Here is a 12,151-nt window from a genome sequence, read left to right as displayed (position 1 = left end):
TTTTTAAAGGAGGGAAATGACACCCTGAGGAACTATCAATGCTCTTTATTTAGACAGAAAGCAAAACATGTATGGATTCGTGAAGCTGAGCAAGGTCCATGAAGAGCTCAAAGTATCAAATTAAAGGGACCAACTAGTCACTCTACATCAGTAGCGACTGGAGGCATCTGTGGATGAGATCTGTGGAAGTGTTGTGTTGAACTTAGCTTGCAAAAAAAAAAACCTTGCTTTCAGCAATGTTCACTAACTAATTCAGAATGATTTGCAGTTCTTTTCCCTTGAATGAACTGGATTGTATTTGGCAGTCTGGCAGCCTGGAAAAGGAGGGAAAAGGGAAAGGTGACTGCAATTGATGTGAAGAGATCCAATGCTCAATTGACTTTTATGAACGGTATGGCTTCATGAGGGGATGGGGAACAGTCTCTTCCCTAGTTAACCTCATCTTGGGAACCTGCCTATGGAGAGTCACTGTAGCATGCTGGCTACAAAACTGATCAATGAATCACGAATCTGCTCATATGAATCCATGAGTTGGCCTTAGGCAAGCCATTTCCCCCCCAGTCTCAGCTCCTTATTTGCAAAATGGCAGTAACACCAACCTACCTTCACTGTAAGAACTGTACCAATAATGTATATTTAACAGCACTATACAAATGCTAGCTTGTATTATTAGGTATATAGGGACAGCAACCCAGTTGCTAGACAGACAGAAGTTGTACTAGGGAAATGCTAGTCCAAGAGTTGGGGCAGTTTACTTGCCAGAAACAGCCATTTGTTGGGAAAGTGGAGTTTGAAAAAACAACCCCTAAAATTTATGAAGCAATCCTGCAACATGGTTATACATAATGATGTAAAATGTGTCGAATCAAACTTTTAAAACAGTTAATTCCCAAAGACCCCAAATCAGGATCATAGGAGGGCCTGCAAGGTCGGCTCTCTCAGGGACATTTCCAAGACCCTTCCAGTTTTCTTTTTAAAAAGATAAACCTCTAGCCCATTTACTTTTTTTGCCATCAAGTCACAGCTGACTATGGTGACCCCCGTAGGGTTTTCAAGGCCAGAGACGTTTGGAGGTGGTTTGCCATTGCCTGCCTCCACATCATGACCCTGGTATTCCTTGGAAGTCTCCCATCCAAATACTAGCCAGGGTCAGGTCGTTGAGTGTGTGACTGGCCCAAGGTCACCTAGCAAGATTCCATGGCTTGAGTGGGGATTTGAACCTGGGTTTGTCAGGTCCTAGTCCGACACCTAGGATGACTACGCAACATTGACTTTCAGCCCATTTACTTACAGGGGTATAAATAAAAGCAAGCAGGCACTATGGTATCAAACTGCTCACTAAGGAGGATGCCTGCTTCCACTTTCAGTATTCCAACCAATTACACAAAGACACTGGGATGACTGACAGACACTTGGCATTTATTTTTAATTTTGTTAACATTTTTGAGAGGTTAAATGATTTGTATAGTATTAGACTCCTCATAGTTGGATTTCTGGTTTTACCTCTCCCCCTCTCAAGTTGCTAGCTGAAGCCTATACAAATCCCAAAGGATCTCATGCCTAGTTGATGAGGATTGAAAGAGAGTTCTCTGAAACAGTATATGCTGCAGCTCTTAGCTCTCCTTCATGGTGTTACAGTTTGAAAAGGTTTTTCCCAAAAGAATATACCCATTTTTACTATTCTGTTTCAGGTAAATAAAGAAACAAAGTTGTTAAAAATGGGTCTCCTCTGCATGAAATATGTAGGCCACACCAATGTTCACCCTATACTGAAAACTGCCAAAGAACTCACTCTAAAAATACAGAATGATGTCACAGTTGAGGGTTGTAAATGAATACAAAAATGCAAAGAATTCACCATAATTCATGCTGTATAATAGGCTATCTGCTGTGGTTCCAAGTACCTCAGTTTGTATCATTAGGTGTGAACCTTGGCTCTCCCACTATGCAGTTTCCATATGCTTAATTGCTTTGAACAGGACTTTTCTTTTTGCTTCAGACATTGAGTCCTCAATTTTTGAGACCCTAGGTATGTGCCTAATCTGTTTATGAGTGAGCCCTGCCTGTCTTGAGAGAGATTCTGCCACTGTCGAGCCTCCTAAGACCATACTCACCTTTGCCGTGAAGATATGAAATTTGACCCCTTTGTCTGTGTATCCTAAAAGGAGTTGTGAATGCTTGACCTGTGGTTGCTAACTGTACACAAAAGGGAAACTGTGAGGCAATAGCTCAGTTCCTTCTTCAGCTTGCCCCAAGTGTCCTCAAGCTACAGATTCCCAGATTCTCACCTAGGCTGTACCATTGTGTTCCAGTGTCTGAAGACCCCACCTCGTTTATTTAACTCCCTCTGATCCTCCAACCAGTTCAGTTGAATATGGGAGTCTTAAGCATGAGGAAAAATCAAAGGGAAGAATAGCTTATGGCCCAGCTGCTAAAGTAAATATGCAGAAAAAAGCTGAACGACTAACAAGACAAGGCAAAAGTAAATTCTGTTACTGTCATTTTATTTAACAAAAGATGAAAATGCAGTTTGTCTCCCAGAAAAACTGCATGTGTTCCAAAACGTCTTTGCATACAAAGGCTGGATTAAACAGAGGGAGACGTGCCCACCCAGCGTGCACTCTTCGAACTGCCAGCAGCAGTACCAAACCCAGCAACCCAGCACTATACATGAAAAAATAAATGTCTTCAAGCAGATGGGATTTTTCAAGCACATTTCTATAAGCATTTTATAATCTAATAATATGAGAGGAAAAATGACCCCGAAGTTCTGTAAACCTGACTGGAATGCAGACATCTGTTCTAGTTAAAATGTTTCCTGACTAGGGTCCTCCAACCCACTTTAAATATTTATAGTTTTTAACTAGATTAAAGCATTATAAGAGAGGTTTTATTCTCAACAACCTGTGACTGGGACTGGCGTGCCAGCTTTTTCCAGTGTTGTCTTAAAAACGAGAACCAAGTTCGGCAGCACTGTCCCAACTGTTCGTATACAGCCCTCACAGAAAACAGATCCAGAAAGAAAGGGGGAGGGAGGGTCGTGGGAGGAGGAGAAGCCCTCTCCCCCTGGAAACAAGCACATAGTGTAGCTAAATCCTCAGGAAGTGAATGGCTGAAAGAACCTCCTCTCCCAGCTCCTCCTTCAGCATTAACAGCCTGAGCAATTACGGAGTGAAACAAACCCCTTTAACACCACCTGGTGCATTTTTCAGCAGTTGGTCTTGCTCCCAGGCCTGTCATGGCTCATTTAGATAGTACAGTGCATTCACTCTGTAGGGCTATTCTCAGGGACCATGGAGTTCAGGACATAATGAGATACAGAGATTTTTATCATAAAGTGTAATGTAACTGTGAGCCACAGGACTCAGGGTTTGGTATTTGAAGACTGCTTAGTACAAAAAAAGTCCCCCCCCCTTTAAAGACAAGGTTGAATGTAAAAACAAATGATCCTGGGTTAAATATGCACATTTTAATAGCCAAAGGAAAACTTATTGTAGAGCAATAACTTTCTGTCCCGGCAGATGAAAAGGGTTGTCTAAGTTAGATGCACTTTATCAGAGATCACATTTCCCTTTTGTACACTTACCACAAAATACCATATAGATTCAAATTTACAGTACAGCTAACTCAGGCTACAATACAAACAGATGACCGAACTCTATCATGTGGGTACATGAAGCCGCCTTATCCTGAGTCAGACCATCAGACTATCTACCAAGCTGAGGACTCAGCAATGGCTCCACAGGGTCTAAGGAAGAGGCCATTCACACCATCTACTGTCTGATCCTATAAATGGGTATGGTAGGGGTTGAACTGTGGATCTAACAAAAGCCCTGACCCTTTTAAACACCAGGTCTCCACTCTCTTCCTCCGAGACAACCCCAGACAAGACAGCCTAGTTCCCCCATCAACCGCCCCTCACACAGGTAATTCTCCAAGCCTGAGGGGGTGGGAACTAAATTCAGCTTCCCCTTTCAAGCTGCCATCACACAGGCTAAGGCCTGGCCAATTTTGAGTGTGCATAGATTTCTTCACTGAGACAATTCATTCTCAGTCAACAGGGATGAACAAAAAAAAAAAAACACCTTCATTGGAGCAATCTATGTACCAGGATATATTTTTCTCAGTTCTTGAACTCTTGATCCCCATCCTTCCAATACCCACAATTATAAACCATATTTTTTTCCCAGTCAGCTTACAACTCAACTTCATTCACTCCTAGATTCAATCTCTCCACTCCCTGTCTTCACTCCACTAACTGCTGTCAGCCTCCCATCAACATTCCACCAGCCCTCATTGGCTGCACACAGAGTGGAGGAACGGGATCTGTCCATCACAACTATCTTAATATAGTTTAAAGGGAATGGTTCTCACAAGTGTAGATTTAGTAAATACCAAGTGATCTATATCTATGTCTGTTCGGATTCATGGGGGCAAAGGATTTGCTCCACTACAGAAGGGTAACAATCCGCACAGACATCTAAAAAATAGATGTTCAGTTCACATTAGTTCTGGCCACTAAAAGCCAGCCCAAACAGAAACATTTCCCAAACATTTTTGGGTTTACGCCTTGGCAAGTCTTGAGTTTCAGATTTATAACTATTCTCCAAAACTAACTAATTAGTTAACAACACGTTTTCACTGAAGAGTCGTGATTTTATTACATGCTCCAGAGATCCAAGTTCAAAAACATTCCAGGATATACAAAGCAGACTGCATATCTGTATGCATTTTAATGAGAAGGTTTGGCAGAGCAGTTTGGCAGGAAAATGCATTGCCAGAGCATGGATTATAAAGATATATCTCAAAAAACTTTGGACTCCTGCTTTAAGAGTTATTCTTCCCCTCCCCCAACAAACCACCTCTCAAGGCAGGCAAATTTATAGCTCAATATTTTTTTGATTTAAAAAAAAAAGTGTGGATTTTTTTGTTTTGTTTTGTAAAAGAAAGCAGACTCTCAGTAACCCATTGCCAGGTATTAGGTTGCTGAATATAAAAACTTGGAAGCCTGAACCAGTCCAGACTCCCATCTCTAAGACTCAAAAATGTCTTTCCAACATATATAAGCTTTTTTCTCTCTCATAATTTCTCTTTCCCCCCTCTCCTCCTCAAAAAAGCAATGATGTTAACAGGAAAGCTGAATATAAATAATGGCTCACAAAACCAAAATCATTGTTATCCCTGCCAATAAAAATGTTCCTTCTCTTCAGGGATAGCTAAACAGCTAAAAGTGCTTCTAATGATCTGTTGGCAGGACTAGCCAATGCAGCGCTAAACAGATAACTCTCTCCCTCTCTCTCTCTGAAGGTTGCTAATTGATTTACTTCCAATGGGGAAGTAAATCAGAACCTGAAATTCTTCTTTCTGCAGCTGCAACACTATCCTTTCCACCTAACTGATCCATGCCTCCTCTGAACTGGCATCTGTGCTCTTAAATGCAAATACGGTCTCTGTATATGAATTTGAAAATCTCAGGAAAACAATGCAATACCAATATTAGTAATAACAGTTTGTGTACATGAAGGTACAAAGTGGTTGTAGTGGGGAAATCAGATTCCTACAAGAATATCCTCTGATCCTGAGCTCTTGGCCTACACAATACAATATTCAACAATGGTCTTTAAAATCTGGAGAAAAACAATGGTATTGGTGGGGAAAGTTACACTTTCAATAATGACTCAAATAGAGAATAATAAGGCCTAGGTAACTGTTATCTAAACGAATTAAGAAAAACAGACATACTTCATCTCTAGGACCTCCTCCAAATGTTTCCTCCTCTCAGCCCGCAAGTTGGTCAAGTGCGTTTCTTTCTCAGCCAGAGACTGTTGGGTACAGGAGAGCTTTGATTTCATTGATTCCAGTTCTTGTTTCACTTTCTCCATAGCCATCATCAGCTCTTCTACCTAAGGGGATAAAAGAGAAAGGGAAGAGAACACATTAAAAAAAAAAAGTTTGCCATGCACCACAGCCACCGAGCTGCTTCTACCTCAGTGATAAAAAAAAAAGGAAAACTGGGACAAGACTAATGCAAATGATCAAATTCCCCATATATTTAGTACCTCTTTGAATTCTGATCTTACCCCATGTGTTCATATCAATATCCATTACTGTTTTTTATGAATTAAAAGCAGATCTCAAACATACCTTTAGTACATATATGGTAGCTTAGCGTAGTGTCTTACCTTATACCTTAGGCTTCACTGGTAGCAAATGATAAATAATCTACCTAAGAATTTACAGTCAAATAAGCATTACAAATTTAACAGTGGATGAAACCAGATGCTGAAACATTCAAGGCCAACATTTCAGCAACATTACAGTTAATAGGGTTGCCAGATCTGGATTGGGAAATACCTGGAGATTTCAGGGGTGGAGCCTGGGGAGGGCATGGTTTGGGGAGGGGAGGGGCTTCAGCAGGGTACAATGCCATAGAGTCCACCCTCCAAAGCAGACATTTTTTCAGGGAACTGATCTCTGTCACCTGGAGATCAACTGTAATTTTGGGAGAGTATGAGAATATCATGAGACAGTAAAATTAAGTCCCTTTAGAGTGTGTTTTGAGAACTTCTTAATTGCAACTTGTTTAATTTGCACAGACAGCTAAAACAGTAGCTTTTAGATGATTATTTGATCAACGCAAAAGTCATTGGTAGGTTCTGTATTTTTATTCCAGTCTTCTTTCACGGAGTTCAGGGAAGCAAGCACAGTACTCCTTTTCCTATTTTATTCTCACAGCCACCTTGCGAGGTGTATGCTAAGCTGAGAGATAGCGCCTGGCCCAGTGAGCATCATGGAACAGGTAATGTGCATTAGATATCTGTATTTCTAGTCACACTGTACTCCTATTTGCTCCTACTGGGAACAGCAAAGCATTGTTACTGATTATTGAACATGGAGACTTCAGAGATAAAATCATAACACACATTTAAATTTCACCGCTTTTTGGAAAAAAACAGGAGGCAGATTAAACTGGAATGTTAAGTAAATCCAATTAAATATCAGTAATGTACTGTTACAGGAACCTTGAAAGTGACAGATATATACTAGCACTATGGTTAGTATACTTACTAGCATTTATTGGGATCTGGCCTATAGCTGCCCTGCTGTAGGTGCCCTATCTGGACCAGCAACTTCAGCCTCAATTAATGAAACACCCTAAGATTAATCAGTACTTAATCTGAAGGCTGTGGCTCACGGGGTTACTTTGTTCTGTTGGAAGTAACAGGAAACATGTATAAGAGCCTGTGCATCTACTACTTTTGTTCTTTGATTTAAGAACCCGGAGAAGAACCTGCTGACATTCAGTGTGGTCATAAATATACCACAGTGGAGGTACTTTTTCAGCTTGCTATCTGCTGAATAAGCCATCATGCTTCTCATTGGCCATGATCTATCCATGACCTCCATGCATTCCACAATTTTAATAGTCCAGGAACATGGGAAGAATTATGTCATGTTTTACTATGCAACAGTCTATGCTACTTACATGCTTAACAATCAGGGGATTGACCTAAACTCCGGTTGACTGAGAGGCTGTGGCTGAGCGGTAGAGCATCTGCTTTGCCCAGGTTCAGTCCTTGACATCTCCAGTTTAAAAACTCCGGAGAGCTGCTGCCAGTCAGAATAGACATTATTGACCTTGGTACATTAGTCTGACTCAGTATAAGGCAGTTTTGTGTGCTATTTCACCCCTTCCTTTATCTGCATGTCCCAGATCACGTTTCCCTGTCAGTTTACTGGGTTGAGGCCAACTGGTATTCAGGAATGCTACTGCAACTACTTCAATATTTCCATGGTAAATTGTGTCTTAAACTATTGTTCAACCATTTAAGTCCAGAATTATTCTGCTATCCCCGTTCCCCTAGGGAAGGATGAACTGGTTAGAAAATACTACTGGAAGTGGACCAGCTTTGGGAAAACTGGACCAATACTACAGCAGTGAACACCGTGCCGACACCCTTGGAACTCATCAGGTGGTAAGACTCCTCCCACTTGTTTGCTGTCAAGGTAAAGAGTTCCAAGTGTTTAAGGTAACAGTGGGTTCTATGCTCTGGAGGAAAAGCCTCTTACGCTGGAGGAAAAGGCTCAGCTGAGCACAGTGACAGGATATAACCCCAAACCCCAAACTCAAGGAAAATAAAAAAGCAAGGAAAATAAAATCCTGCAACTAGCAAAAGATATTAGAAGCACAGGTTTCAGAGAGCTAGCATGGTGTAGTGGTTAAGAGCGGTGGTTTAGAGAGGTGGAGTCTGATCTGGAGAACTGGGTTTGATTCCCCACTCCTCCACACGAGCAGCGGAGGCTAATCTGGCAAACCGTGTTGGTTTCCCCATTCCTACACACGAAGCCAGCTGAGTGACCTTGGGCTAGTCACACTCTCTCCGCCCCACCTACCTCACAGGGTGTCTTTTATGGGGAGGGGAAGGTGATTGTAAGCCAGTTTGATTCTCCCTTAAGTGGTAGAGAAAGTCGGCATATAAAAACCAACTCTTCTTCTAAGCCTATTAAATAACAAAACATCTGTGTGGGACATCACACAGTTCCACTGATATTTTTTTAAGCTCAACTATACCTAAGCTTGTTTCAGTTTCACTGTGATATGATCGTTATCCAGGAAAACTAATCATAAGAAGTGGGAAAACACAACTCAGAACAACCTAGGAGCATGTCCAAGCATGCTTGAACAATATGAATTATCTCACCATGGGGGACTGACAGCGTTCATTTATCTATGGATCTTGAAGGGAACAGCTGGGCATAGGTGGTGCATAAATGACAATGCAGGAAGAACTGGTATAATCTTAGCAGACTGGAGAAGCTTGTCTGATTTAAGAGGATGACAACCCAGGAATTACAAAGCTGGTAGAGTACCATTAGGTCTTAAGATGACTTTAAAAACTTGTTTTATTGTTTGCTTTAAATGCTTAGAGAAGTTACAAACTAATCGCTGCCCACGTGAGTTTACCAAGAAGAATCATATCAAGCAAACCTGGTTTTTTTCTTTGATAAAAGTAACTAGTTGAAATAGGAAGAATATTTGACATCAGGAAGGCTTCTGAATCAGTCCCACACAAGATCCTTGAAGGAAAGCTTGAGATAAGTGGGCTACAAAGAACTATAAAGATTGGTATGCAATTTAGTGGAACATAGCAGGAGCAGCTTTCTTGGTTCAATGCCTTATCCATATCTTGTATGGAGGAGTGGAAAGTACATTTTTCAAATTCAGATGATACAAAATACAGAGAAGTTGCAGAGACTTAAAATTATCTCAAACTGAAAATAGAGATAGTCCTAAAATGAATGTAGACTGAGACAAAGTATTATTTACTGGGGGAAAATATTTAAATGCCCAAACATAGGGAAAAACAACTGGATCAACAGCAGACATATGGCTGAAGATTTAGGGGTCACAGGATATAAGAAAATGAACACAAGTCCAAAACTTTATGTTCTGAGACAAATGCCCCTTTAGTTGTATTAACAGGAGCACAGCATGCAAGTTTCCAGGAAGCTGGAATTTATTTATCTGAAGTACTACAGATTAACTAAAGAAAGATGTTGACAAGTTGGGATGGGATTCAGTACTGCCAGGATTATAAAAGAGATTTAAGATGGAAATCTCATGAGAAATGCTTAGGGACCAGTATGTTTTCTCTAGAGAAGACACTGAGCATACAGCAGTCTGTAAAAATTTGAACAAATATGAAAAAGGGGGAGGAACATGCTGAGAATTGAACAAGAAGAAATTGTAACACTATATGGAAGCCCAGCATAGGAAAACCAGATTACTTCTGCCTATAAGAGCATTTTAGCAAAGAAATCTACCTAGGGTGACTGTTGATTCTCTGATCTGGCAGGATTTTCCAAGATCAGGCAGGAGCAGTAGATATCCTGACTCAGAGTGGATTCAACTATATGATCCACTGGGCTTCTTCAAAGCTCATAAATATAGGTATTAAGTTCGAGACAATCAAGCCATTTAATATGTGTCTTATTGAAACAGAGAAAAATACTTGCCCACTCCTCGATACTTCTATTTATCAGATGACTTAAACAAGACTTGTCTAATTCATGAGACATCATCTTAGTATGTTTCTACTAGGGATGCCAATCTCCAGGTGGCACCTGGGGATCCCCTGGAATTACAGCTCATCCCAGATTATAGAGATCAGTTTCCCTGGAGAAAATGGATACTTTGAAGGTGGGCTCTATGGCATTGTACCCCACTGAGGTCCCTGTCCTACCCATGCTCCATCCCCAGATCTCCAGGAGTTTCCCAACCTGGATCTGGCAACCCTACCCTGCCATCCCCTGCTGGTGGCAAGAGACAACCTGGCAACCCTAGTCTCTACCTATGGCCCTCCTTCAATATGAACCAAATTCCTCTGAGCCTAATATTAGTAAGCTATTATTCAATCATTTATATGAAGAATCTTGACATATCCACCCTAAGTGTCACCACTCAAGCTCTTGGTTCTCAGAAGCAGAAGATACTTTAAAAATCAATTATACTCAGGAGCTATGAACACATGAAGGTGCCTTATACTGAATCAGACCCTTGGTCCATCAAAGTCAGTATTGTCTACTCAGACCAGAAGCGGCTCTCCAGGGTCTCAGGAAGGGGTCTTTCACATCACCTACCTGCCTAGTCCCTTTAATTGGAGATGCCGAGGATTGAACCTGGGACCTTCTGCATGCCAAACAGATGCTCTACCACTGAGCCACAGCACCTCAAAATGAATGTACCAGTCTACTTAGTTACAATATCAGTCTACTTAGTTACAGAATGGATATTTTGGGGGTTTCATAAATTACTGAAGTGTTTTTTTTTCCTGAACAGTGTTTCCCAAGAATGGAAAGGTTGCATTCAAATGCCAAACACAGTTTGTTTGTGATAGGAATGAACACAGCCTTTTTTCTTTTTTTTTTGCTATGCTTGTGCGGGGGGAGGGGGAGGAGTATGGGAGCATGGCAAGGGACCCGGTGTTTGTGCCTATCACAGAGAAACAAATGGGCCCAAGTTTTGAGACTAGTTTGGATGCAAAATGTACATGCTAAGGTTGGGCTCAAGTATTCAGTCTAATTGTCCAAGTTACACATTACAGTGGAAAAAGACATTGTGTGAAGTGCCAAGTATGGCCAGATGGTTTACTTAAAATCACAAGCTAATAAAAACCTTTACACAGATTAACGAAAAATGAATTATAATTTCACTGCAAATCCTGTTTTTCTAAGAAAGTGTTAATATGTTTTAGATGCTGTCAGATATTACAGCCAATACATTTCTCAACTACTTCCAGCCAATACATTTTTCAACAGCTTTCACTCTGTTCTAAAGAGTATCCACCCAGCTATTCTGAAACCTTAGACTGAAAGACCGCACAGGGTTGGGTAGCTGATGAAGAATGATCTTTGGGTTGCTAAATACTGGTCTCCTGTCTTCTTTTAATGCATTTTTAAATAAAACACTTGCTTTCCTAATAAAAGAGCTGCTAATAGCATTCTGATTTTGACAATGAATACTTGTAAATATAAATGCTTGTATGTGTGATATATTATGGCTGGCAAGGCCAGCTAGAGATAGCTTAAACTAAGAAAAAATGGAGCTGCTCAATATTCACTGTAAAACTAGATATACTCTGCTGAACAATAACAACATAAGAATGACCATGCTGGATCAGACCAAGATCCATCAAGTCCAGCAGTCTGTTCACACAGTGGCCAACCAGGCTTTGGCCACGAGGAAAGGTACAGCGCTTCATGGCACTGAAGCACTCACTCTGAACACTATTGAGATTTCATAAGGCATTGTTCGCAAGCCCATCTTTGTGGCCGTGAAGAGCCACAAAGGACATATCCTTGCTACCGGATTAACATAGAGACTTCTGTCTCCTTCTAGTCACTCCTGGAGGGCTATATTCTAATCGAGTGGCCTGTGGAGAGCCAGCATGGTATAGTGCTTAAGAGCGGTGTTTTGGAGCAGTGGAGTCTGATCTGGAGAAACGGGTTTGATTCCCCACTCCTCCACATGAGCGGCGGAGGCTAATCTGGTGAACTGGACTTGTTTCCCCACTGCTACACACAAAACCAGCTGGGTGACCTTGGGCAAGTTACAGCTCTGTTAGAGCTGTCTCAGCCCCACCTACCTCAC

General features: G+C 41.2%; 1 protein-coding gene across 9 annotated transcripts in view; it reads right to left on the bottom strand.

Annotated features, from left to right (window-relative positions):
- ERC1 (ELKS/RAB6-interacting/CAST family member 1) overlaps positions 1-12,151 on the bottom strand; it is a 228,298-nt gene that overhangs the window by 96,433 nt on the left and 119,714 nt on the right. For all 9 annotated transcript variants that reach the window (XM_056847361.1, XM_056847362.1, XM_056847363.1 and 6 more), the window contains one exon: positions 5,743-5,903. In XM_056847361.1, the coding sequence (XP_056703339.1) occupies positions 5,743-5,903 (161 nt within the window). The remainder of the gene's footprint in view (positions 1-5,742; positions 5,904-12,151) is intronic.

Source organism: Euleptes europaea, chromosome 3 (assembly GCF_029931775.1).
Source record: "Euleptes europaea isolate rEulEur1 chromosome 3, rEulEur1.hap1, whole genome shotgun sequence".
NCBI lineage: Eukaryota > Metazoa > Chordata > Lepidosauria > Squamata > Sphaerodactylidae > Euleptes > Euleptes europaea.
Note: the sequence above shows the minus strand (reverse complement) of the source record. Positions and strands in the feature narration are given on the sequence as shown.